General features: G+C 40.5%; 1 protein-coding gene across 3 annotated transcripts; it reads left to right on the top strand.

The window, feature by feature from the left end:
- The first annotated feature begins 144 nt into the window (after positions 1–144).
- Positions 145–26,860, top strand: LOC124172844. Of its 3 annotated transcripts, none has more exons than XM_046552356.1 (9): positions 145–679; positions 781–841; positions 923–1,112; positions 3,945–4,094; positions 7,553–7,771; positions 10,905–11,130; positions 12,306–12,408; positions 24,975–25,126; positions 26,512–26,860. In XM_046552356.1, exons 3-9 carry the CDS (start codon positions 1,038–1,040, stop codon positions 26,601–26,603), a joined length of 1,017 nt encoding a protein of 338 aa, XP_046408312.1. In that variant the 5' UTR covers positions 145–679; positions 781–841; positions 923–1,037; the 3' UTR covers positions 26,604–26,860. The 3 variants fall into 3 exon arrangements, with proteins under 3 accessions (XP_046408312.1, XP_046408299.1, XP_046408307.1); XM_046552343.1 differs by having other exon boundaries at positions 776–841; XM_046552351.1 differs by having other exon boundaries at positions 145–841.
- The last annotated feature ends 939 nt before the right edge of the window (positions 26,861–27,799 follow it).

The raw sequence follows: 27,799 nt of genomic DNA, 5'->3' as shown, positions 1-27,799 counted from the left end.
GACGTTGCGCAGTGTTATTTATGACATCTGTGACGAAAGTAATTTGAAGCAAACTCCTCATGAATACTCTTTGAGGTGTTTACCGTGTTTACCAAAATTTTGCCACAGTAGCCCCTCTACTACTACGAAGACTAGTTTTTACAACAAGAGAGAAGCGATAATGAAGTTGATGATTGGGTTCGCTCGGTTGTTTTTATAATTCTGTTTCTAGTGTTGATTGTGTTCAATGTAATTCGGGGCTGATGTGGTAAAGGCAGGATTGGGTCCTATTTAAGTAGGGGTATTTCCCCTAGCACTATCACGGCTTCGTTTGTAGAGAGCGCGAGTTAACTTGTAATGCAAATTCACTTATTTGGAGGATGTTGGTCCTAGCGCAAGAGTAAATTTTGTGGACAATCCTTTGGTGGCGGACCTAACTAGTCGGATAATTGGTTGTTAAAGGATGAATATTAGGAGTACCACCGTTGATGAAAGGTTATTTGCTAATGTTTTGATAAATAAAACTGTCGCGCACCCCGCAGAAGGATTTTTTTGTGGCGCTCCATTAGGTAATCGAGGAAAACCGAATGCGGACTCTGATATCCCCATCAGCTGATAAGTTCTATTCACATCAAAGATCAACCTTTTTCAGACTCTGTGAAATTGCAAATTTTTTTGTTGATTTTCATGCTGACTATACGTAAGTATTGCTTTCTTTTGGTAATATCTCGTCGAATTGGCAACTTGTTTACAGTTTAGGAATGGGCGTTATTGCATTCAATGATATTTCACTCAGTATAGGCCTGGAGCCGTCCTAGAAACTAGGTGGTGAAGTAGCAGAATGAAACGTAGTCGTTCATCGGTGAGAATTTTGGAAAGGTCGGTTTTGCTCTTCTTATGAGGTGTTTGGAAGACGTTTAACATTGCGTTTCTTCGGCCGCAGTGCTCCGCCGCCAGTGCTGGGGGCAGTATAAGTACCGGAGGTCGAAATACTGCCATGAAGGAGAGGAGGTTTGACTGACGGCGACCTCCTTGTTGACTGCAGGAGGTGCGTTGCCATGCAGCAGGAGGGCACTCCCCGCTTCCTGAAATACCACCAGGGAAGTGTGCGCGGAGTGGCATTCAGCCCTCGGGTCAGTATCTGCTGAATCTAATCGAAAGCAAGACCTAGCATCTACCTCCAAATTTCTACAGCGACTTCGATACGGACTTATAAGCTGTCCTCGAGTACCCACTTTTTTTTTTTGCCAATAACATAAGGGTTTTCCTGCATCCTGTCCACAGCCCTTTCAGGAATATCTTCCAACAGTACCTTAGCTAGTCGTTTGAGACGATTTCTGCATAAATAAATGCTCATGAATCCAGAAATGGGATTATTTCATGCATATTAGGTGGAGTACAATGTGAGCATAGTTTTGTAGCCTCAGGGATCAATTTTAACAACTTTGTTGTATTTTCAATAACCATGAAAAAATTATAACAACGACATTATATACTTGTCATTTTATAACAGTGATGCAAACGATGACTATTAGTGTCTCATATTTTGTTCAAAACTTATAGATGTTTTAGAATGTTAAGGAAATCATCACGACAATTTTGCGAGAAAAATAATTTTTTACCTTTCATGTGCATTTATGTTATTTTACATTTTAGTGGAAGTAATTAGTTAAATCATATGATTCCTTTTATTTTCACCTGTATTTTCTGTGGAGCAATGGTTAAAAAAATTATTTTGAAGCTTCTTATTATCTTAAAGAGTCAATATATGTTAAATCGGTTTAGTGCAATTTTATATTGTTTCAACTTGAATGTTTAAAGTTGTTTGTTAACATTCCTTAATCCCAATCCCAATTAAAATGTGCCAAAGTGTCCTATTGTGTATCTATGAATGCTCGCCTTACTACTGCAGAGATGAAAAATTAGTAGTAAATCAGAAATTTGTGAACAAAAATATTTTAACATCCATGTAATTTTTCCTGGCATTGCTTCTGTTATTTACCCAATAAATTAGGTTTTTTATGTAAGTTCATAAACTTCCACACCTTGTTCTAATATAATTTATAGCTTACCAATATCAGCAAATTTTTTATTTATATGCTTTTTTGAAAAGATTATTTGTGGCTGTGTGTGAGCTAAAATGAGGATTTGGCTGAGAGTCAACTCGAATGACACAAATTGTAAAGCTCATTCATGTGATTTTGGCTAAAAAAAAAGGTGAAACTGTGTGGTAAAATAGCAAGATCTAACTTAAACAAATTCCAACTCTTTAATAAAATACCAACTCATTGACTCTGGAGTTTCTCTGGCTTTGATATTTTTTTTAAAGCTTATGCTGTGCCATTCAATAGAAGATAGCGGACTTTTGTGCTTTCAGACCTCCATGGTGTTTGCTTCATGAGTAAGTTAGCTTTGTTGCCAAATGCCTGTTGCCTTTGTTCACTTGCTGTGCCACGGTCATCCACTATCTATCTCCTTTTCTAACCTTTTACCGATAAACCTAATTTCGCTCTCTGCCACCTTACCATCATTCCTACACTTTCCTTATTCTTTTATTATCCCTTCCATCATTTCTTCTATCTCATTTTGAGGATAATTCATCACGGAATTCTCGAATTTCCAGGGAAAGTTGGTCAATCTCTTCGGCATCCTTCTGGTGTACCAAGGAGGGATCAGGGGAAAGTAAACCTATTGATTTGCAGTCAAGCGAAGGCAATATTGCACAATGTGCTCTCGCATTATGAGCTAGACTCACACTTTGCAATTTCATCAAAATTTGAGCTGAAACCCTGCGTGTCCCACCCCCCTCCTTTCTTTCTGGGGTACTGAATAGGGTACTTTCAACATTGTGCTTGTTTGGTCCTTAGAATATGGCATAAAGTGCTGGAAACGGTTGGGAAATAAAACTATGTGTGGAAAATTAGTTACAAAGCATGACTCTGCCTTTTAACATCCGACAAAACTCAGATTTTTTCATGTGTATATTTCTGAGTCACAAGCGTCTACAATACGCAACCTTTACAATAGACAACCAAGCACTCAACCAATGCCCTCCAATGGCCCTTGAAAATTTTTGAAGTAAGGAGTCGGAGCAGGAAGTGAAAGGGAAGGGATTGATCCCTTTGCCTGAAGAGGTACCTAGCGAGGCTTTCAACCCCTCCTAATGAGCCCAGTGGTGGCTGGTGGAAAGAGGGTTTAGGAGACAGTCTCTTGTTTCCATTCACTGACCAAGTCTTCTTGAGAGAACATGGCAATGCCTGCCCCTCTCTCTACCCATCCCACACTCCATAGTGTCACAGGTGCTACCGCCTGCCGTGACGCCACTCGAAACATTCCGAGCTTGCACTACTGGGCCAGTTGCAAAGATATTTGAAATAGATCCTGGTATTGATTATCAGTGTCATAGAATTAATTTGATACTCGATATAATGTGGTAACGAGGTATTTATTGATATGGAATCTCATCCATAATTATTATTAAGTCTTGTTTAAACAATTGGCCTGAAGGTATTGGGGCAAGAAAGGGGGAGAAAAGATTGCTTATTGCGTGGAGGGTTGGATTGTGCTTTCTGTGAGAATGGAGTGCAGTTCATTCTTCTTTTGTATCTGTCATGATACTGCCCTTGAAAACAAAGCAATATTAATTTGTGTGTAAAACTCATGCATTGCAATTGTTATTGTTTATCTAGACATAATGAAGTTTGAGTAAATCATCACTATTTACGGTCAACCTCATCGATCGCATTAAAATGGTAACCTTGCTGAGTTTATTTTAAAGATTCACGGCTTGACTCTTTGATGTTATGATCTACTATCAGGAAATAAAATGCATGTAAAATTGCATTTCGTGTTCGGGAGCCCCCTTATGTTGTTGTCTCTTCTTCTTCTTTAATGAATAATACAATTTCTCTCTGTGCTGTTTCTACGTACTTGTTGTTCTAGTAACTTGTTTTCTCTTCCTTCAGGACCGCTACTTGTTTTGCTCAGGTGCCTACGATGGGAAGGTGAATTTGTACTCAGCCTTGCGCATGGAGCTGCTAATGTGCTACCAAATTACTACTATGACTCTGGCACGCAATGTGAATGCTGTGCGCTTCACTTCAGATGGCTCTCGAGTGAGTTCCTTGTTTGAATGCCATTTATTGCTTGCGGTAATATTATGTGCCCAATGAACTCAGGCTCCGTGCTATCTTATGGGTTGTTGCTCAGTATAAGGTGCGTGCATACAGGGTGGTATACAAAAGTAGTAGGACTGATTTAAAAAAAATTAATTTATTCAACATTTTTAAACATCGACTCAATACTCTTCGGAATAGGCCCCTTGGGCATCCACACACTTCTGGTAGCGAGTCTTCCAAGTCGTGAAGGCCTTCTGGAAGTCGTCCTCCGGGATGCTGTTCAGCGCCCTCGTCGTCGCTGCTTGGACCACTTCCACCGTTTCGAAACAATTCCTCTTGAGCTGCCTCTTGATCCTGGGGTACAGGAAGAAGTTCGGTGGTGCCACATCAGGACTGTAGGGGGGGGGATGAGGCAACGTGGAAACGCCAAATTTGGTCAGGAGATCCCTCACAATCCACGCACCGTGGCACGGTGCTTTGTCAAGCTGGAGCTTCCATTTCCCCACCAGGTCTGGTAGCATGCGTGTGATTCGATTTTGTGCTGTGTGAGCACTTCCATGTAAAATTTTGCATTTACAGTATGTCCAGGAGGTACAAACTCCTTATGGACAATTCCACGACGATCGAAAAATGCAATCAACATCGATTTCACTTTTGATTTTGAGGTTGACGGATACCCGGCGCGTTGGTCGTCCTTGACGAGCTCCCTGCCCTCCCGAAACAACATGTGCCACTCAAATATCGAGGAAAGGCTCATGGTATCCTCCTTGTAGGCCTGCGTAAGCATTTTCTTGGTTTCGGTTGGCGATTTTCCAAGTTTGTTCCAAAACTTGATGACGTACTGCTGCTCTAAATTTTGCTCCTTCGCAACCAACGACGAGGCACCAAAACAGGAGGTCACGAAAACAGTAGTCCATACTCAACTGATACACACAGGTGACTGCCACACGCCGAAACTTGTTCCCAAGGCTCCCCGGACCATCTGGTCTTGCAGACCCCCCTCAATCTTTCTGCCTGCGTGGAAAAAAACAGTCCTACTACTTCTGGGTATGACCCTGTACATCTTGAAATGGTATTGTACAGTCAAAAAAATCCAAAACCCACAGTTACAGTTGTGAGCAGCTTGGGTGTTTGAAAGCTAGCCTTGCAATTTCACAACCCAGCCTGGGCAAGTACTTCTGGAGGAATTGGAGGACCCGTGATGTTTTCTGGGGCTGTTGGTTTAGGAACCAAGCACCTAAATGTACAATGATCGTATGTACCCCAATTGCATGTTTCCCTACTATGCTACCAAAATTAAATAAATTTGAAGGACATAGACAATCAGTGTCGAATTGGCAAAGGCTTTAAATTGGAAACGCAAAGTGTGAAGTAAAAAAATTTTGCAAATAAGCGTGGAGGGATGTGAACATTACTTTGCATCATGGTGACCTCATGGGGCTCTTTCCAACTCAATGGCTTCTCCTAAGTCTTTGACTTTTTCTTCACCTAACGAAAGAAAACGGTCTTCTCACTTCATGAGGACTAAGAGTGGTACATACTTGTTGTCGGTGGTGGTAATATTGCCTTACAAAGGTACCTTGCTAAGAGTAAGACTTGATGTCATGTGAGAGGAATAAGTAAGAATGTATGTATGTCTGTACTTATTGAGTATGCCTTTGTTAAATGTGGGTTTTTTTTACGTGGGGGAAAGGCCTCATTTTCTGATAGGGAATGGCTTTCATTTTGACATAAACAGGTTCATTATGAGTGGACTCTGCAGTATTGTAAAGGGGTTGTATCTATCAGTAAATTCCCAGCTCAGACCCTCGTCAAAAAATCTCCAGTGGCTTGAGGTGGTGTGAGTGCTTCAGAAGTTGAGTTGAACTTGTGCAGTGAAGAGCATCATAATTCTAAGTCATTTTAGTTCAATTAGTCTTGTACATCCACAAGTGAAAATCCTCTCCTGCCACCTCTCTGTAACTATATTACATATTTAACTTCGCCTCATGTAATTCTCTCATCAGAAGCATTTTAAATGTTACTTGTATTTATGTATCTTTAGTTTTTCCGGTACAGTTTCTGTTGTCATAAATTTTCCTCGACACTATGAAAACAATTTTGCTCTAGGCACAATGAGACTGCCTTTTAAAAAACTTTCAATTTTAAATACTAAATGTAGTGGCAGGCAGTTTGTTTTACAGTTTTGTGCACATGGAATGGGGGCCATTTGATATAAGGGCTAAATTTAGTTAATTTGGATATATAAAGGTTGTGAGGGATATTTGAAAGGAGAGGTGACAGTGGAGAGAATTTTTGTTCCTTTATATGAGCACTGTAATGAAGGAGTGGGTGGTCCTAGTGCTGGTAGTGGGGTACAATCCTCTCCTGCCAAACGAAAGGCCATGGGTTCAAGTCCCACTAGGGTCGGTGGCCTCTATCCAGGGCATGAGTGTTTGTGGCCGAACATTGTCGTTTATAAAAACTTGGTATGCAAAAGGTTTCTCTGTGCTGTTTTTGGGGGCATTGGGGATTAATTAAATGATAAGAACTTGTCCTGAATCTTGTCAAAAGTTTGAATAAGTACATCATATTAGGAGTTGCGAACCACGAAGCCATATTCCTGGATGGTTCTTGCCTGGGTAGTGTATTATGATGGCATTCAATGCCAAGTCTTTGCATTTACGGCTTATGAATCCTGACATTTTATGAGGTTTAATTGAAATTTGGTCATTATGCATTTTAAAACATAAGTTACTTTCAAGTATGATACTAATGTCAGGTTTTTTTTCTTTCCTGAGAGGTACCTTATAAATGATAATGAAGTCCAAATGGGGTTTATTTTTGCAATAAGTCATTACATTTTACTAATCTAAGTTAAATTACATATGGTCGAAATTGCATCAAAAAAGTAAGTCAATAAGGCAGTTGAATTTATTTCAGCCTATTGACACGCTTCAAGCTGTCGGTGGGATGAAGGATTTTTAATGATCAGTGTGCAGGAAACACTTAGATGGGTGGATTTGAGGACACACGTGATAAATAAATACAAATGTACATATTGTGAAGAGAATGTGACAAAGGTGCAGTCCTTGAGGTATGCCTAATGTTGTAACAAACGTGTGAGATTGTGACTTTCAAATTTCAAAGATTTCTACATGAAATATAACTCTTTATCAGCAGATGTTCAAAGATTTCACTAGCCTCGTATTAGGAGATTACATTAGACCGATTGCCTTTATGCTTTGGAACATCACATTAAATGGCATCGATTTGGTGGTGATGCCGTGGTGACATGGAAACATCGTTCTGGAAAGCAATTATATTTATCGCTCTGGATGCACTTCTTCTTCATGAAACCATGTGCAGATGTTGTGTTGATATGAAGGCTTGAATATTCCTTTGTGGGGTGAGGGGCAGAATGGGTGGAGTGGTCCGTACAGCCCTTCTCACTCGGTTGCTCCTTTGCTTTGCAGATCCTGGCGGCCACGACGTCTCGCCGGCTGGCTGTTGTGGACGTGGAGCGTGGGGAGCAGCTGCTTGCGTACGACAACTGCGCATTCAGTGGGAGGGACCGCACAGGCCTGGCGGCAGATCCCGCATGCCCCAATCTGGCTGTTTCGGTGGCCGTGAACGGCAAGGGCTTCACGCTGCTCGACCTGCGCATGCCCCTCCCCCTGGACTTTGTGTACGATGTGAGTCGATGCAATATTTCACGTGGCATTATTGCGTGCGATTCATTGGTAATGGCGACAGTCAAAGCTAGCACGCTGTTCTGTACGAGGCTGTCGTTATTAAGGAGCAGAAGGATATTTACGTTAATTATGTCAGAATGACTGGCAATTCATTCATTTGGTTTCTAGTTTTTTGGTAGCAGCCATCTTACCAGTGTCTTGATACTCACTGATTTTCTCATTTGTTTTAAACTGTACTGAAGGAAATTCTTTGGCTAAAACAAATGCTCTTGTAGCTAAGAGTGCATTTTAAAATGTACATTTGGCGGAAAGGGAAGATGTTTATGCAGTTTGTTAACAGTGTGGCTCCAATGATTTTAAAGAGATTGATTGGCCTCATTCATTTGCTGATGCATTCCACTGTGATTTTCTCACCACTGACCATCTTTTTTCTTGTTGTACCTTGGCCACGCCTTGTATATGACACCCCATTCACATAACTTTGGTCCTTACATGTGTTCGTACTTGGGCAGACCAGAAAGTTTTGTGAACACACATCATTACATGTGTAACTGGTTGCCCACCCTGCCATTTCTTCTATTTAAGGACTACATATTGTCTCAGTCCTAATCAGGAAAAGGAAACAAGTGGTGATTGTTTGTAATAATTTTGGCGGCAGCATCAAGTGTAAGCAAGGGAGAAAGGGAAGCACTGTACAGAAGTGGAGATTATTGTCCCGCTCCAAATTTATACCCTGCTTCTCAAGTGCATTGGAGGCTTCTCCTCAATGTATATTAAGTGAAGGACTCTCCCATTCCTGATGTTTATCATCCTCCAATAAGTAACAACTAAAAGAGTTTAAAGTATACCGGGACTAGCCACAGTGATAACTTATACGGGAGTCACCTGCAATGCACAAAATATCCACAGGGAAGAATGACGCCTCGGTAGCTTAACTGGCTAAAGCACTCGACCGGAAATCGGCGGATCCGGGTTCGAATCCCGGTCAAGGCAGATGATTTTTTCTCTGTGGATCTTTCGAACTAAAAGAGTATTTGCTTGGGAGAGGAATACGACTGGAAGCCTTTTGATTTGGTAGATTTTATCATCGTAAATCCTAGTTTAAATGGCTGCATTTAAGATATTGGCCTCTTTGATTTAGGACTTCTCTACCTCTTGAGCTGATGAAACAACTGACAAGATCACTTTTCATTTTATCTCTCTATTAGCTGCTAAAATAAGTTTGCTCTGTCATTTGAAATGTGCTGAATTATCGGTAGTTACTCAAATAAGAAGTCAATGAGAAAATTGCCATCTAGCCATTGAAATATCAAATCTTACATCATTCAACTTTATTATAGTATTGCAAATGCCTTTTCTCTAGGCTCTTCCCAGGAGATTGGATACATAATTAAATTACACTGTCGGCAAATTACTAGAGATTAATTCATTTCAATTGTCCAGTTCGAGCTGTAGCAGACACATTAATTTTCATTCATCTCCTAATTCTGATGCAATTACCATCAATGTCCCGCATCACATTTCCCCTTTTACATAAAGCCAATTGTTTGGAAGAAAAAATGCACTTTTTGGATGATGAGGACTTTGAATGATTTGAATAATGAGAATATGTTGGTGCATGCATTTTCATATTGCCAGATGCAGAAATTACCATAGTTCAAGCGACTTGATTCTCACGAGTAGTTACGACTCGACTCGACATCAATGAATACTACTCTCGCACATCCCCAATACAATGTGTGGGAACACACATCATTACCTGTGAATATGAGTGACTATCAAGAATGAGTCCAGCCTATTAAGTGCTCGTTTTATTTCCCAATGTGATGCCCTATGTCTTGATTGGAAGTTGTTCCAGTTCCTTATTTAGCTTTTACATACACTAACTAATAAATAGCCACAGATTTTTTTTGCCAGATTGTTTGGGTTATCTACGATAATATGTATCAATTTTCATTCAATGGATCACGTAATTAACAACATTATGATCCAAAAGACATTCTTTTATATAATTTTTTTTTCCACAAATAGGAATCTTACTTTTCTTAATGCTGATTAAAATATGGCCATGTGTTACAGAAATTTCAGAATATTTTTCATGCTTCCTCCTGTTTTAGCTTGTGTCACTGTGTAGTCCTTGTACACATGGAGATACATATCTAAAAAGATCCTAATTTTCAAATCCCATTCCCTGAATTATATTTGCCAATGGCCATTCATAAGCTAATGCAAATAGCTACAGCAATTTAATATCTTAATCGTGTATGTATAAGCACCTAGGTCATATTTTCATCAATATCAAAAGTAGTGATGGCATAAACGACTCTTTTTGTTGAGCTGCCTCACTGCTCATAGCACACTCCTGAGAGCTGCTCCCACAGTAGGACTCAGCAAAGCACTTCTGGGTTGAGGGGAGGGGGAAGAGGGGAGTGGAAGAAAGGGGAAGAGGGGAAGGTGGTGAGAGGGGATTTCTGAATGAGCATTTAAAATGCAACATTTCCTAGAACACAATTTGAAAAATTGTATTCTAATCAATCACGTATTGCATAGCCACAATGTTTAACTGGTGATATAATTGAGGAACCATCTCTGCCGTTACGTTGTATCTTTCATGGAAGACAGAAAATGTATTCCGTCTCTTGTGCTTATAGCTGATGGCAATTAAAAATCTGTTGTAATAAAATATTCTCTCCAAAACTACATGATCATGTTAACAATTCATTATTAATTTAATCGATTAATCTTACTTGTTTGTTTTAGAACAAATTTTCATTTTTGTCTCGTATTATTTTCATAAATTTGCTGTTACCAATCTTTTACATGAGCATCTTCCACCATTTTTCTTTCACGATGCATGGAAAATGCAGGAGAGAGAATTACAATGAGGATCATGTGAGATTCTTTAGAGTATTAGCCAGGAAATGAGTCAGGAGAATCTTTCAAGTGGCGTGAAAAGGTGGGCAACCCGTGAAAAGTGCTCCCTTTGACCTGCCAAACGTGCGATGAGCCTCACACGGAAAATGTTTGTGGAAGGAGTCGTGTGTGCATGGAGCCCGACTTTCACTGCTCATTTATTTTCTCACGGCTATATTAGTGTGTGGACTCTCATCATCTCGTCTTTGTCTGCACGCAGCTGCACGGGAGCGTGATCCGAGACGTGGCTTTCCTGCACCCGTCTTGGCCGTGGGTGCGTGGACCTTCGCGGGGCGCCCTCCTCACTGCTGGTGGCGATGGCACGTGCAAGGTGTCAACGCTTGACGGACGTGTGCTGCACACCTTCCAGGCTGGCCACCACGTGAACACGGTGTGCCCCACGCCTGAGCCGTTCAACGCCACCGCCAAGCACGACTTTTTCCACAGTGAGTGTGTGCTACACTCTCTCTCTTTTCCCTTCTCACACTGCGGAAGGGGAAGTTGTTTTCTTTTTTTTTGAGGGACTGGCTCGTACTTCCTCAGGGGACTTTTCTCAACTGTCCAGTTCATATGGCTGCTGTCGGCTAACGACTGACAACTTTCGGTTATATTTTTTAGAATTGGAAACGGGATGCGACTTCAGAGTTTTCCTTCGACTTACAAAATTTTACTGTTGCCCAGTTTGATGAAGCATGGCATCTTTTGAATTATGAGTAAATCAAAAATGTTGGGCACTAAATTGCTGTCTACAGTTGTGACTGAAGATAGTGGCAGTTGGAAGGAAAAAATACCATTTTGAATACCTAAGGACAACCCATCCTTGCCTTACTGTGGTGATATTGAAAGTGTCTGTGTATTCTTTTACTATTTTGACCTTTTCTTTCAAAACTTCAACTCACATTTTTGCAAGTCTTATCATCTTTTTGGAGTGTTTTTCTATGTAAGTAGAGCTTATATCTCTTATCGCTGAAACATTGTCGCAGTTACAGGAACCAATATTATTGTGAACATGGTGAAAAAAGTGACGAAAAATTCCGAGTTCTGCACGGAAAAATACCTTGAAATCACTTTTTAGATTCCTGAAAACCATTATGTCTAGTAAAACCTTGCGCACCTACCTAAGAATTCATTTAGCAGAAAATTTTCTAAAGCCGTAATCACAATTATCAATAAACACACCATTTTACACTAGACTGACTGTGTTATCGCCCACAAAATGAACAACCTGCAATGCCTGCCGCTTCGCCTTTTTTCTCGTTCGAAATTTAAAAGACTTGATGTTATCGCGAAGCGAAGGTGCGATAAATGAATGATGGTCCCAAAATTTTCGTGACGTTATCGCAAATGAAGTTAAACGGGGTGATGCAGAATGAGGACACACTGTAGTTGATTTCCCTCTCACAAATCCTGCTTGGTGCTCACCAATTAGTTATTCTCCGTTCACTCAATCTATTTAATATAACTGCACACAAAATTTTACATGTAAGGTTAGGTTTAGATAATCCTTGATAGTTTGAGCATTCTAATTTATCCCCTTTTCTAAGAGAGAGGTAGGGGTATGTGGATTAGATCGTGATTGAATGTGAAATTGATGCCTCCCTCTCTAACTCTGCTTTTGTAGGTCTGATAATGAGTGGGGGTGATGTGATCTCGGCCTATGTACCGGACACTGGCATTCAGCAGCAGTTGAAGGAGCACAAAGACATGCCTGTTTGGAAGCTCAGGTGAGTGCTATCTTTCACTTGTTATCTACACACTATTTGGCCTCTAAATTATTACATACATGAGTAGAGAATTTATGAATGGACTTCATATTGACGTGCATTGGCTGTCACCACGTGAGTGTGTGTCTTCAGGCGGTTAGCATTTATATCCCATGTATGCAGTAAGGTCTTCATTACCACATTGTGGTGCCTGTGGACACAAATTGCTTGTTTGATCCAAATCCCCTTGGAAATTTGTTCTGAGTAACAGTGGCATCTTGGAGGTGTAGCACATACCATACCCACTGACGTTGGCAGGGGGGGTCGGGAGCACCGCTGAAATATAAAAACACAATTATTTTCCTTCATTAAAAATATATTGAAAATACATGGATTTACAAAATACTATTTCTTCAAGAAATGAAGCTTTTTTGATTATGAAAAGTGTGAACATTAGTTTAAAACCCTCTACTCAGTGCCCTGTTTTTCAGAAATTTCCCCCTCACCTCCCAGTTTTGGACCCTCCCCCTGAACGAAATTACCGGCTACGCTGCTGACCATACTCGAAAGAATATCTGGAGATAGTGGTTGGGTTCCTGGTCAAGTTAATTAATTTTTTCTATAGTCACTATAGGCTTTCGAAACATTTTGTCGCGTCACGGGGCCGTTGTGCTCCGCCCGAAATGCAATGCATGCAGGGCCGGAACTAGCCTTACATTTACGACGAAAAATAATAAGAAAAGAGAAATGAGGGACTGGAAACCAAAATTTAAATAAAGTGGAAGGAAGAAATGACGGGGGTGGAAGAAAATAAGGAAGGGAATCCCGCCTTACCTTGGCTTCCGCCCGAACTCTGCACCCCATGCGTCCTTCCACCACTTGATTCTCGTCAGAGCTTCGACGAGATAAAACGCGTCTTCGCCTTGACCTCAGGCGAACGAATGCTGTCGTCTTCGCCCGGACCCAAGCGAAAGAATGAATACCGGTGCCGCAGGCCTGCACCGTTCTTCCGGTGCTGCTCAAGCCCTCTTTAGGCAAAACAGTACGGCACAAAACAAAAAAACCAAGGCAGGCGGGAAAAAGAAGAAAGGAGGGAAATTCAAATGGAAGAAAAGAAAACATAAGGCTGTTCTGGCCCGAACATACCGCCCACCTGAATTTAGCAAAAATTCACCTCTTTATAACGAAAACTGAAATAAGCTGCTTTCTTAGTCCTATCCTAAGAGTTGGGTTTGGGATACTATAGCTTCACTTCCAGAGGCCCATCTGGAAGACTTACTACAGGACTCAGGTTAGGCCGTGGATAGGGAATTAGAAGGAATAAGAATGTTAAAAACGAAACTAACGCGCAACTAGCGAGGAAAGAAAATCTTACATCCGATCTATCACAAATATAAACAAAAAATCTATTCTGCTGTTGGTAGAGGCGCCAACTTAACCACGGGCCTCTTTAATGTACCTGATGCACACTGTAATTCCACGACCCTAATTACGCCTGTGGAATCAGCAAATGTTTTAAGTATACGCCCCATTATCCACTGAGACGGGGGAAGGTTCGGTTCACGTATTAAAACCAATTGACCGATTTTTATATTTGGGGACATTTGCGTCCATTTCGATCTCTGCTGTAATGTATGCAGATATTCCCACGACCACCGACGCCAGAAGTGGTGATAAATTTGCTCTACCAGTCGCCACCTAACGGGAAGAGGAAAACATTCTTCTGTAATATGAGCAGGCAGTCCTATTAGTGGACGCCCTATCAAAAAATGACCAGGCGTGAGGCAGTCAATCTCCGAAGGATCGGATGATATTGGAGTCAACGGTCGTGAATTTAAAATGGCTTCGATTTTACTAAATAAAGTCGCGTATTCTTCTAAGTTTAGAGCGTGGCCATGAAGAAATCTGCACAAATGATATTTCACTGATTTAATGCCAGCCTCCCATAGTCCCCCAAAATGAGGAGCGGAAGGGGGATTAAACTTCCAAACTATACCTGAATCGGGCAAAAATGACGTTAAGGCCTTCTTGTGGTCCTGTGAACGGATCGTTCGGTACAGATCTTTTAGATATCTATCTGCCCCGACAAAATTAGTGCCACAATCTGAATGTATCACTTTAGGGATACCGCGTCGGGATATGAATCTCTGAAATCCCGCCATAAAAGCTATGGTTGACAGAGATGTCACTAACTCTAAATGAACCACCTTAGTGGTGAAGCAGATAAATAGACACAAATAACATTTATCATGTGCTGCATTTCTCCTATTACTTAACTTGTAGGTGAAAGGACCCCCATAATCTACTCCAATTAAAGAAAATGGTGGGTTAGGGACAACCCGCGCCGATGGTAACGGTGACATAATGGGCTGAAGGTGAGCTCCTCGATAACGTGCACACACAATGCACTTAATTATTTCCGATCTCACAAGTGCTCTACCAGATATAATCCAAAATTTTCTGACTATTAATGCCTCTACCATTCGAGGTCCCCCGTGCAGAGATGCAAAGTGATAATGTCGCACAATCAATCTAGAGAGATGACTCTCTTTAGGCAACAAAACAGGTTGTTTTTGTGATTGAGGCAATGCGGAATTAATGAGCCTGCCGCCCACCCTGAGGATCCCTTGATCATCAATAATAGGAGATAAACGAGCAAAAGTAGAATGAAGACACTTGTTTCTAGAGATAGAATGGAGGACATTCTTGAAATGACATTTCTGAACCAGTTTTATGATGAGGTTAAGAGATTCGGTCCATTCAGATTCCAAAATAAGAAGATTGGATGGTCGCTGCACTCCCTTACAACCAGAGATAAATCTACGCACAAATACAACTGTTCGTATTAATTTCAAGTAGCAGGAGTACGCCTTCATCCAATGACATGAACATCCCTTTTCATCTTGGATGGCCCCTGCCCATTGCGCTTGAATCTTAACCTCCGGTAGATCATTTGCATATTTACTTTCCGAAGGTATAGATGGCCACTTTGATTCATCCTCCTTTAGAAATTCCGGACCTGACCAATATAAGTCACATAGCAGCAACTGATTTGGCATCATTCCCCTCGAAACACAATCCGCTGGATTGTTGGATGATTCAATATGTCTCCACGAAGAACTGGGAATTGAAGCCGTAATGTTAGTGATTCTGTTAGCAACAAAGGTCTTTAATAAATGAGGTGACATTCGCAACCACGCCAACACAATCTGAGAATCGGTCCAGGCATATATTTTGAGGATCTGAAGTCTTTTGTCCAAAAAAGATGACAAACGGGATAGAAGCTTAGATAATAAATACGCTCCCATTAACTCAAGCCTTGGAATAGATAAAGTTTTCAAGGGAGCAACTTTACTTTTCGCTGCAACTAGATGAACATTAATTTCTGATTCTGCGATCGTTCTTATATACACCACCGCACCGTAGCCGCGCTCCGATGCATCACAGAATCCGATCAGTTGCGCCTCTGAAGAAGACCGTGGAAATATATAGCGAGGAAACTTTATCTGCTGCAACAACTGACTCTGCGAGACAAAATTATCCCATTGATTCTTAATGACTTCTGGAAGGGAATCATCCCAAGATAATTTTTCATTCCACAGGGATTGCATCAAAACTTTAGCCCATAAAGTTACGGGAGACAAAGCCCCAATCAGGTCAAAAATTCTGGCAATGTTCGAAAGCAGCTTTCTTTTTGAATTGACCACCGTATCAAAATTGACATGATAGGAAAAAGTATCGGATTTTGGTGACCAGTACATTCCCAAAACTTTTAAAAGGCAAACATCGCTCGAGTCAAAATTTAAAATTGATACCCGTTTCTCCTCGGGAATATGACTTAACAATTCCGGAGCATTGCTTGCCCATTTTCCAAGAGAAAAGCCTCCTGATAAAAGCAAGGAAATTAATTGCTTTTGCAAATTTAGTGCCTCTGCAATCGAGCTCGCTCCCGTGACGATATCATCAACATATGTGTCATGAAGAAGCACCTTTTTGGCTAACGGGAAATTTTGTCCTTCATCACTGGCGAGCTGATGTAGAGTTCTGATCGCTAGAAAAGGTGAAGAAACAACTCCGTAGGTCACCGTATTCAATTCATAATCCAATAATGAGGACGATGGATCCTCTCGGAAGACAACGTGTTGATAGGTGCGATGGTCGGGATGTAACGATATTTGTCGATACATTTTCACAATGTCGGTAATAAACGCGACCTTATGCGTCCTAAATCCAATTAAAAGGTCAAAAATGTCCTTTTGAAGTTTGGGACCAGTTTCTAAGACGTCATTTAGTGAATTACCGAGTGATGTCTTCGCCAAGGCATCGAAAACAACACTGCACTGAGAAGCATCCTTAAACACGGCATGATGGGGCAGATAATACGATCCGGGACTCGTAGACCTGGACATATGTCCCAGTGACTCGTACTCGCTCATGAATTTATGGTACTCGCCTTTTAAACGCGAGTTCCTTGATAATCTGCGCTCCGTGTTCATCCAGCGCGTGATAGCATATCCATGAGAATCTCCCAGAGTGGGAGGACATGCCTTAAATGGCAACATAACTTGATATCTACCGTCAGACATACGACGATGCGTACCGTATATCTCCGAATATAGTCCCCCCCCGAATATAGTCCCCCCCCCCAATTTGAGACCTCAGTTTTGGGAAAAATTTTAAAATGTAAAGGAAGGCAATTTTTCTGTGGTTAGCAAGTTAAGATTCTAGATTCGATAAAAACTATTATTTTCTGTGAAGATTAAGAACAAATCTGTTCACATATTTTCCATCACAACAAAATAACTATACCTAAAACATGTTGTGATCCATTGCATGTATCAGTAATTTATAGTTCCTTAACCAGATGTAATGAAGAAATGAGAATTTTTTTAAGTATCCAAGGCTATTGTATTTTTTAAACCTTCACAAATTATTAATATTTTTGATTTCCAAATGACTACAGACAATGTCAATATATAAGCTTTAACTTAAAGCCCATAAACAGTATTGCATTTGGCCCTGAAACTTCCTTAGATCCAGTGTAACACACCCATCAAGTCATCACAAATCCAAGTGACCTGAAGAATTTAGGAAATCTAAATAAAATTGTGTTAAATAAATTATAAATATTATAAAAATATTGCTATCAAATGCCTGCTAAGCAAAACAATTAAACTACAGGACTTACAAATATCAAAGTAATAAAATTAAGAAATAAACTTTTTCCAACAAACATTAAAACTGAAAAAAATTATATCAATTTTCAATGCCTCGTCGCGAATCATTGCATAAGTTACACAAAGAGCTTCTGCTCTGCATTTGCGCACAAATTCGACGATATTTTCCTCTTAATTCTTTGAATCTGCCGCATCGAGACCCCCGAAATGACTTCCGCGATGTATTAGCGCTTTGCTAGCGCTGTAAATACTATGATTTACGGCGTATTCTCCAACGGCTATTTTTAAATTGGCATCGAAACTCCGTCTTTGAAGGCCTCTAATCTGCGGCAGGATTGATCCTCATCTTTCTACTTGATCCATCACCTCACTGTTGAACGTAAAATTATTTTTTGCTATTTACCCAGACGAATTGAAGATATTCCTCAATAAATTGATTACACTTTCGATGCTGAGTCGCTGTATTTCGATCAAATGCAGTAATGCCGGCGCTTCTGGTTTAAAGTCGTCGATTATTGCGCCTTTTCAGAAACAAATTCATCACCTATTGCGCATTCTTGTTCTGTGAAGGCGGTAAAGGCAGTGGTTGTAAACACGAACCGCACGGACGTATAGTAGCTACGGACGCAATGAAATGCTAAATCGTCACGAAAGGTTCACTTTATCTGTTTATTTTTCGCAATTATTTAAATCGTGTAGTTATTAAATGAGCGACGGGTACATATACTATTGATTCAATTCTAGTGTTCGATTAATGTAATGATAGTGTGTGTTTATTTTTCATTTTAATTATTTACTGTTTTGCGTCATTAAGTGATCAGTGTCGATTGAATTATTCTAACAATACTTTTCCAAGAAATATTAGCGGCTACCCGATGGATTCCGTGAAAACGCATATTCGATATGCTATTTGAATCGGAATAATCGTATCTGTACAACATTTGTGGTAAAAATTGTCTTAATTTCCGGTAAAACGTGGCAGTATTTACTAATATCTCTGATTATAATCCTCATAAATATACTCAAATAGAAAGACTACGAGAACATTAGCCATTATGCCGTTATTTATTACTTTATGGTCACCTTTAGTATGCTAAATTGGATTACACTCGATTATAGTCCCCCCCCCTTACTTTTCCGCGGCCATTTTTGGAAAAAAAGGGGGGACTATATTCGGAGATATACGGTATTTTGAAACCCTACTTCGCATTGCACGTCTTCAGGTCTCGGTAGAATTTCGACCTCCACTTCTTCCACTTCCCAAAACCTTTTCAGTCGATTGAGAAGAAGTGTCTCCCTCTTACCAATAGCCAGCGAAATTACCTGAGAAGGATTCTGGGGGGCAATGGTTGGATAACTTCCCATTATAACCCAACCGAACACAGAATTCATAGCTATCACATTTGCGTAAGACAATGATTTCCGCCCACCAAGAAGAATCCTAGGAAATAAATCCATGCCCAATAACATTTCTACAGGGGCCGGTCTATCGAACTCGGGATCTGCGAGACGCAAATGTGCAAATTTTTTGAAAAGATAGAGCGGGATAGGAGTTGTTGGAAGTTCATTTAAGACCTCCGATACTACAACCGACCTCGTGGTCAATACGGGGGATGACGTATGTCTTGGAGATAAAGAGCATAAAACCTGACCGTTGGGTTGCTGCAGGGGAACGTGCGCTAAACCAAATAGCTCGCCCTCGTAAGCGGAGATGGGCAAAGATAATCGCCTTACCGCCAAGGACGAAATAATGGATAACTGCGAGCCCGGATCTATTAGAACTCTGATACGCTCCCACGCCCCATTACTAGCCTGAATCAAGGCAACCGCTGTGCCTAGAATAGTCGAATGCTGCCGATCACTCCGAGTGCATGACGATATGATAGCAGGGGGTATGGATGAGGTGGTAGATGTTTTTGACAAGGTAATACCCTCTTGACTATCGTCACGCAATCCGGTGGAAACCTTTCCTGCGTCCTTCGCGCCGACTGAGTTCCCGTCTTCGGCAGAATTATGTAAAGACATGTGGTGATAGCGTTTACATCTTTGACAGCGCATACCTCTTGCTTGACACTTGGGAGCCCAATGACCCGGCCTTAGGCAATTGAGACACAGCCCTTTTGACCGCACAAAGGTTGAACGTTGATTACAACTCATTTCAATGTAACGTGGACATTTAAATAAAGGATGCAAAGAAGAACACAATGGGCAATCATCACGTTTCTCTGAATAATTAGACATCCTTGAAGAGGCTTCGTTGGCTGAAACTGGCAGAGAAAATTTAAATCTACCTCGAGAATTCGTGGAGGTAAATTTAGAAACCGATCCACTTGATGTTTGCAGAATTTTAATTCTTTTCTTTACAAAATCAATTAGATTTGTTACAGAAGGGAACATGTTTCCACTCAGCGATCCTTCAAACTGGGATAATATCTCAGAATTCAAAACTCGAGCGGCTAAGCGGAATAAAATAAATTCTCCCAAATCTGGAATATTCAGGGTCCCTAAGGCCGCATACATTTCTGCAAACGTTGTCACGAATTGTTGTAACTCTGCTTGATTATTAGAAATTTCTGGAAACGACAACATTTTGTCCAAAAATGAAAATCCAAGAATGCGAGGATTATCATAAAAATCGTTTAATTCTCTCCAGGCGGATGGATAATGAGCTTCGCCAAAAGGTACAGAGGCAATTATTGCCAATGCCTTACCTTGGAGAGAAGATTTAAGATAGGAAAATTTTTCAATGGCGGATATATCATTCCGGTAATGCACCACCGATTTAAATATATCACGAAAAGCGGGCCATTCAGAAAACAACCCCGAAAACTTCGGAACATCAATGGCTGGGAGTTTACATTTTTGAGATGGCACAGGGGCTTCCCCGTCCACATCGCTCGTGGACGCCCTCAATCCATCAGAAACAGACAAAATAAAATAATACTTCTCCTCGAACTCCTTTGCCAAAACGGAATCTATCTTATACACGTCCGCGCGATTGCAATTATTGCAGTGCTCAAAAATTGCCAAATTTTCATCTAAAAAACCACGATAAACTTCCTTTAGACTAGAACACCTGGCAGAAAATACGCCAAAATTAGGATGCTCCCTGACTCGCCCCTGGTATTCACTCAACTGACGTGCCAAATCATACGCGACCGAAAGAGTGGCTTTGAACTGGTCCCGATTGAATCGCAGAAGGGATAGACGCGATTCGAAATTCTGTCTCGTGGTTATTTCACTTTCTGGCATGATTGCACTAAACGCACTAAATAAATTAAAATAAAATAAAGCCTAATGATTTCCAAATCTGTCCCGGGTTTCGGCACCAAAAAATGTCGCGTCACGGGGCCGTTGTGCTCCGCCCGAAATGCAATGCATGCAGGGCCGGAACTAGCCTTACATTTACAACGAAAAATAATAAGAAAAGAGAAATGAGGGACTGGAAACCAAAATTTAAATAAAGTGAAAGGAAGAAATGACGGGGGTGGAAGAAAATAAGGAAGGGAATCCCGCCTTACCTTGGCTTCCGCCCGAACTCTGCACCCCATGCATCCTTCCACCACTTGATTCTCGTCAGAGCTTCGACGAGATAAAACGCGTCTTCGCCTTGACCTCAGGCGAACGAATGCTGTCGTCTTCGCCCGGACCCAAGCGAAAGAATGAATACCGGTGCCGCAGGCCTGCACCGTTCTTCCGGTGCTGCTCAAGCCCTCTTTAGGCAAAACAGTACGGCACAAAACAAAAAAACCAAGGCAGGCGGGAAAAAGAAGAAAGGAGGGAAATTCAAATGGAAGAAAAGAAGACATAAGGCTGTTCCGGCCCGAACACATTTATATTAAGTTTCATGTGATTTCACTTGTTTGTATTTTAGTCATTGATGCGAGTGTAAAAATTCCTTGTTTTCTGATTTGTGCACTTGATGAAATCGCATTCTATACTGTCTTCTTGCTCCGGAGCATGTTATGAACCCACTAGTGATGTGTTTACAGAAGCTGTTAGTAGATTGATATCATTTAACATTTATTTTGGGTTGCTAGCAAGCTAAGTTATTGGGAGCTAGTCAAATGGTGCCCTGTTGCCCAGTTCATCCGAGAGGAACATTCCATCGCAAGCTCTGACATATTGGAGGAAAACCACTTTATCTGTTGTAATTTGCAGTTTAATAGGTATAGCAAAGATTGCTGTGCCAACAAAATAGATTTATCTTTGGTATTTTATTACCATTTTCGATAAACGTTTCCCTGGAAGGCATGGAAATAATTCATTGTAATTCACTGAAATAATTTCTGAGAAGACTGTAAGGAATCTTGCGAATTCAGGAGTGTATGTTAGTGCATGCCAAATGACAGTCACTTGTGAAACGGGAATGTGGAAAGTGATGGGGCAAGACGCAAAGCATGAGTTCAGTTTTCCATAAGTGGTGGATTTGAAGGCAGCTGTAGACGGAAGATGTGTGTACAGCTATAAGAGGGTGGTTAAATGTGAGCGAAAAGGGTGGGCTGAAAGATGACATTTTTGCAGTATCACATTTCTCCTGTGTGCAAAAGTTGTGCACTAATGTCAGAGTCTCAGATTGTAAGTTGTTTCATAATAGATATATAGCCACTGTCTCGTGAGCCCAGAAGTTGAAGATAATGCTAAAATTCTGGTGGAATGGCTGACAAACGGCAATAGAGTAGTGGTCACAGTTAATGAGCCCGTTTTGGTGATAACTAATGATGAGTATAACTTTCAGCATTAAATTTACAAACTGTAAATGCTATTGAAATCATTCTGTGGTTTTGTGATGTGTGAGAATGATGAACACAAATCAAGGGCAAGGAACCCTCCTCCCATCTGAAATGTCTGGCTGTGTGGTGTGACATCGCAGTTTGCCTTTGGAAGCAATCTAAGCTGTAAATTATGTATTTTTTCTATTTTTAAACTTTAGAAATATCCTCAATGATACTTTTGAAGGAAATGATTCCCGTAATGAAGCCTAAACGGCATAAATTTCAAAATAAATGAAAATAAACATTGGTTTAGAAGTGCATAATCAAATGATAGTATGAAATTTGTATTTTTCATAACAATAATTTATAGGTAACATATTATTTATGTCTTAGAACCTTGTCATTAGCTTTGTAATGAAATTCCTCAGCTCTTGGTGTGTAGAAATAAATATGTTTTAAATTGGTCACTATTACTGGTCGGCATGAGGAACTCTTCACCTGTTCAACACTCCAGTCTTCATGAACCTAAAATGAGGCAATTGCATTGTAAAAAGAAAGGGATTTAATTTCATTACAATGCTGTATTATACTCTTAATGTTTATTTTTTTTGTGATTCAAGCCATTAAATATGAGAAAGAAAACAGATTTGAGCTCTAAATTGTGATAATGTGAAATACATACCTAGGTACCATATGTTAATCACTTTAGGTAAAATGTTACCAACAAATGCAGCTGATTAGAAGTACATATGTAATAATAATTTCAAGTGATGTGATCTTGCTTTTTGTGAATGGGAAGCCAGAGGTAAGATTCTAATCCTAGGGTTAACAGTAATATGGTAATATATGTATGGTAATATATAATGGTAAGGTAATATGTTGTGAGGGGAAAAAACTCTTTCCTATGAAGCAAGAGTATTGATTTATAGGAGGGCCTGAATTGCGATGAGGCGGTCACATGACAATTTTATCATCTTCAAGTCAGTCAAGCAGCAGCATCTCTATAATTTAAAACAATCGTTTGTTATGGAACCCTTGTGAGTGTCGGTCAAAACAGTGTGATCGTGTGTTCACTCAAATGCAGCTGCAAACTCCCCTATTGTGATTGGCTTGAGCGAACATTTGGCATCAGCAAATGACGACCTCTGATGTAATATCATGAACCTCCCCTCCTCGTCTCCCAGGGCATCATCTCGAGCCGTGAGCGATCCTCTCTTTTGTTGCCCTGCTGTTCCCATGTGAAACATGCTATGGCAAGACGATATGCTCTCACTGTTGTGCTATCTCATTATTGTATGATTAAGTTTAATAGGTTTAGTTGAAATTACATTTATTCCTCATTTTGAGAATCAATCCAATTGGTATTTTGATATTTTTATGTCAGTTGTTCTTGAGACATTGTGCCTTGCATTGTAATAAATATGCAGATAATAAGGGTGTGTAACATTGGCAAGAACTGTCTGCCCCACCTCATGACCCCCTCTTCATTCAGATGTGATACAATGAGGGTCAGTTCAAGTAATAGTAAGAGATCCACTCATCTAATCTGATTATGCTGACTAAAAATATCCGTGCATGAAATTTCTTGTTATATGCCTGTAAATTTTTCTAGTGAATAATAAATTGAACAACTGCATGGACATCGGCTAACTTACTGCTGTGAGCCTTGTTGTGTCCTCAGAAAAAGTCTTTAACTTGTGATCAAGTATGATCATGATAGCTTACATTCTTGTGAGACCCCTTTGTTCATTTTTTCTCTGTGATTGCTTCACATACATGCCATTGCACTCACCACAACAAAGGGTGCTCACTCCTCTTCTGCCTAACACGTCTTCAGGGTCTTTTGAGTTAAAAAATGCACTCTTCCTATGGATTTAGGTGAAGAAAGACTCTCTCGATTCTTGCCCTTTGTAATATGAGAGCAAATTCTGTGGGAAATATAGCCAAGAATAGGTTGTTTACCCCTCCTTATAGTTTTCTATCATGGTGCATATTGAAGAGAGGTTGAAAAATTTACTGGATTTAACTGGTAGAGAAATCAAAAGCATAATCAAGGTGAAAAAAGTAAATTTGAACCATAGTGAGTGCAAATCATATTTTACTGAACATATTATGGAGACTGATAGCAGGGCTTATTTTAACCTGAAAGTATTTCATAGGTATGATAACAGTCGTAAATTAAATTATGTTCTTAGAAATTGTGGAAATTTTAATTCAGTTGATTTTACCAGCTATGCATATTTATTTTCAATGGCAAATGGACAAATTTTAATTCTTCCCGGATATTTTTAATGGTTTTAAGATTCGACTGTTTTGTCCTAGTTGCAATTGTGCTGTCCTCCGTGGAATCCAACTCCGTCCTCACCTCTTTCTCTCCCCCTTCCTCCCTCACTCCTATCCTAAATGCGCTCCCTCTCTCACCTTACCCCCTACTTCTCATAGATGCCTATGGATTAAAACCCGAAAGTATGAAATATTTTTGTCAGTTGTCTCTCCCCCCCTAAAAATGACACTTTGTTGTTGAAATTGATCGGGATACATAGTTTGAAAGCTGTGGGGAAAGTACTAAGTAATGTCTATTACCATCTTTAATGAAAGGAAATTCCACAAAGTATTGCCTTCATCCATTTCTTTAATTTCATTTAAGTTGGTTTGACATTAAAATAATTTGAATAAAGTATGTCCCCTCTCCTAGGTACACATCGAACGGCAGTCTCCTGTATTCCGCTTGTGAGGGTGGCGTGCTGCGGCGATATCGTCGCTATCCTGATCGCCATGAATACCTGGGAGAGGTTTACGCACACCGTGGGGACATCCAGGACCTCGACATCTCACCCTACGATGAATGTATCCTTGCTCTATTTTATCCCTTTTCCAGGCCTTGCATTCTCTGAGATGCAATGCTCTGGTCATGAGTTTTCACTTAAAACACATTGATGGCTGTTATTTTGTGCTTGTGTGTGGTAGATTGGACCGATTGTGAGAGGAATAGATCTGAGAGAGAAGGGGGGGTGGGGGTGAGTGGTTGCAGAGTATGATTTTAAACAATGGGATGGGGCATAACACACTGTGGTTGTCACAATTTTCAAACTCCTACAACAAAGGCATATAGTGTCTTCATTACGGCAGGTTGTCCCAAGGATGGGAATTTTACCTGTCTTTTGTGCTCCACACATTATTGCACCCCTCTTGTATGTGGGTCAGATATTCTGAGTCCCATTCCGGAACACACCGAGTTGTAATTTTGCAGAGATTCTTCAATTATCTGAGAGGGGTCTATCCAGCATCCAAAATTGAAGGAGCATAAGGCTATTCCACCATTTTAAAGACTCCGATTTGTCAATTTCCAGTGCTAGATAATTATTCACTCAGTGATGCTCTCCCTCCCTCTTAGATTGGTATGGGGGCTTCTTCTGAATTTCATAATGATAAGTGTCAACTATGACTGATGTTAATAACTTTCCATTTCTGAAACAGAGTCATCCAGGATTATTTTCCAAGTACAACTAAGGTATTTGCACTAAGTTTTGAAAAAAATTAGGAAATGCAATTAGATTTGATTGATGGAAAAGTGTTTAACAGATTAAACCATATTGGTGGACAATTTTTTTCCAAATACTATTGAAAATGGTGCATTCATGAATCATTTTTCTACTTGAGTTCAATGATGGAGCTCGGTATAAATGCTAAAAGGTGGTCCCATGTGCCTCATGTGGGGATAGGGGTCCGCCGAAGGGGCTGGTTACCGCAGCTTTGGTTCGACAGATCCCCAGTACGTTGTTGGCTCCCTTGGATGATTCTATTCCTTCACTTTGGGCCACAGCACTCCATAGGTTGTCTTCTTCTTTCATTGCGCACCTGCAACCACCACTCTCCACCAATTTTTGTCTCTCTCCCTTGTTGACTTGAGGTGTATGAATAGTTCATCTTTTCTCCTGTTTTTGTTTAGCGTGTGTCACACATTCTATCATCCTACTTTTCCCACTCTTTAGTAACACGAATAAATTGCCCCCAGATATTTACAACCTCCTTGCTTTGTGCACTGTCGCTTGATTTCCGGCATTCCACAATTTCTGTACCTCAGCAGAATTTTGTGCTTCGGGCGACGCTGAGTATGTGTGTGTGTGTGTTGGGGAGGATATTTATTTTGGATTTGGCGGGAAGAGCATTAATAAAGAGAAAGATTGTGTTTACACCTCGTGGCATGTTCTTTCCTTGACTCCTTGGATCAGACGTGGTCACGGCGTCGCGTGATCGCTCTGTGGGAGTGCTGCGCCTCGGCGCGCCCAACCACGGCTGGACGGAGTACTGCGAACTCACGTGAAGGCGCTGTCGAATGCCTCCGCGTCGAATGGGCGCCTCGTGTGCGAAGGAGGAGTCAAATGAGGCTGCGGCCGCTGGGCGGTGGAGCACGGCGGCCCCCATTAGACACTACATTGTTTGGTGAAAGTGACGAGGTCTTCGCCGCATCGCACGATTATCTATAATTTTATATTGATTAGGTGATGACACTCTGTGTGAATGTTTCTAAGTGGTGTTTGACTCTTACCATCCATTTAAATAAAATATCTACCAACCGTGGTCCGTGGCTGTTGTTAAGAGGTGTCGTCACTTCCAGAGCCGAGTGTGTTGTGTGTGTGTGGCTATCGCCAATTGCTTAAAGGTATTAATTAGTCTTATCGTACACCCCGACTACTCTGGTGAAAGATGCTGCCTGAGCGACCACTCAAATTACCCCTCACGGTTCAACGAAATTATCATACTTGTCGTATGTCGCAGAGTGACGCAAGGAATTAATTATTAGAGCTTATTTATTTTCCTTTATACTCAAAATATTGATTTCCCCTTACAGTGAAGTGAGAATCCCTTGTATTTAAGTATCAAAATTGAAAGTGATATTTGCGATTTTATTCTATGAACTTTTTTTTTACTATTATTATTACATGCTACGGATTAAGTTACGTTAAATTACGAAAAAAGGAAGTAGAGCATCTTTTTATGTCGACAGCTGCCGATATGTGTAGAATAGTAGAATAAGGGTGAGTTATCGCAAACCGTAATCCTTGCGCGCCGTAAGGGGGTCGCAAGGTCGAGTGTGCACTTGAAACCCCATGGAAAATCGTGAAAAATTATCTGAAATGATTGCACCGACTACTTTTGTACTTTGAATAGAAACGGTGTATTTTAGACAAAGAAAACATCAAAAACAAGAACAACTAAAAAGGTTTTTTTTTATAGAACCACCATTTTCTTACTGCTTAAACATAGTTTTATCGCCACAACTGGCAATATAACGCCTCAAGGGCGGCAATGAAAGCACCTATCAATAGCAGTTTGTTCAACTGGCGCCCAAGCCACTGATAAAGCTAAGATTTTCCATTTAAAACGTTATTTTGAAGATGAGTCAACTGAGCCTAAAGCACATCTGAACCATCGGGTTAAATAATTGGTTTTAAAAATAAGTTCAACTGAGTCGTAATTAGCTTTGAGTACAACAACGATTGTGATCATTAATAGGAC

Source organism: Ischnura elegans, chromosome 1 (assembly GCF_921293095.1).
Source record: "Ischnura elegans chromosome 1, ioIscEleg1.1, whole genome shotgun sequence".
Classification (NCBI taxonomy): Eukaryota; Metazoa; Arthropoda; class Insecta; order Odonata; family Coenagrionidae; genus Ischnura; species Ischnura elegans.
This window is presented reverse-complemented; position numbering and strand designations above follow the sequence as displayed.

Bases quoted from the DNA above. Each gene is read 5' to 3' on its own strand.
- LOC124172844 (XM_046552356.1), top strand. From the start codon at position 1,038: ATGCAGCAGGAGGGCACTCCCCGCTTCCTGAAATACCACCAGGGAAGT. The intron at 1,113-3,944 runs GTCAGTATCTGC...CTCTTCCTTCAG, and splicing joins GAGTGGCATTCAGCCCTCGG to GACCGCTACTTGTTTTGCTC. The intron at 25,127-26,511 runs GTATCCTTGCTC...TCCTTGGATCAG, and splicing joins CATCTCACCCTACGATGAAT to ACGTGGTCACGGCGTCGCGT.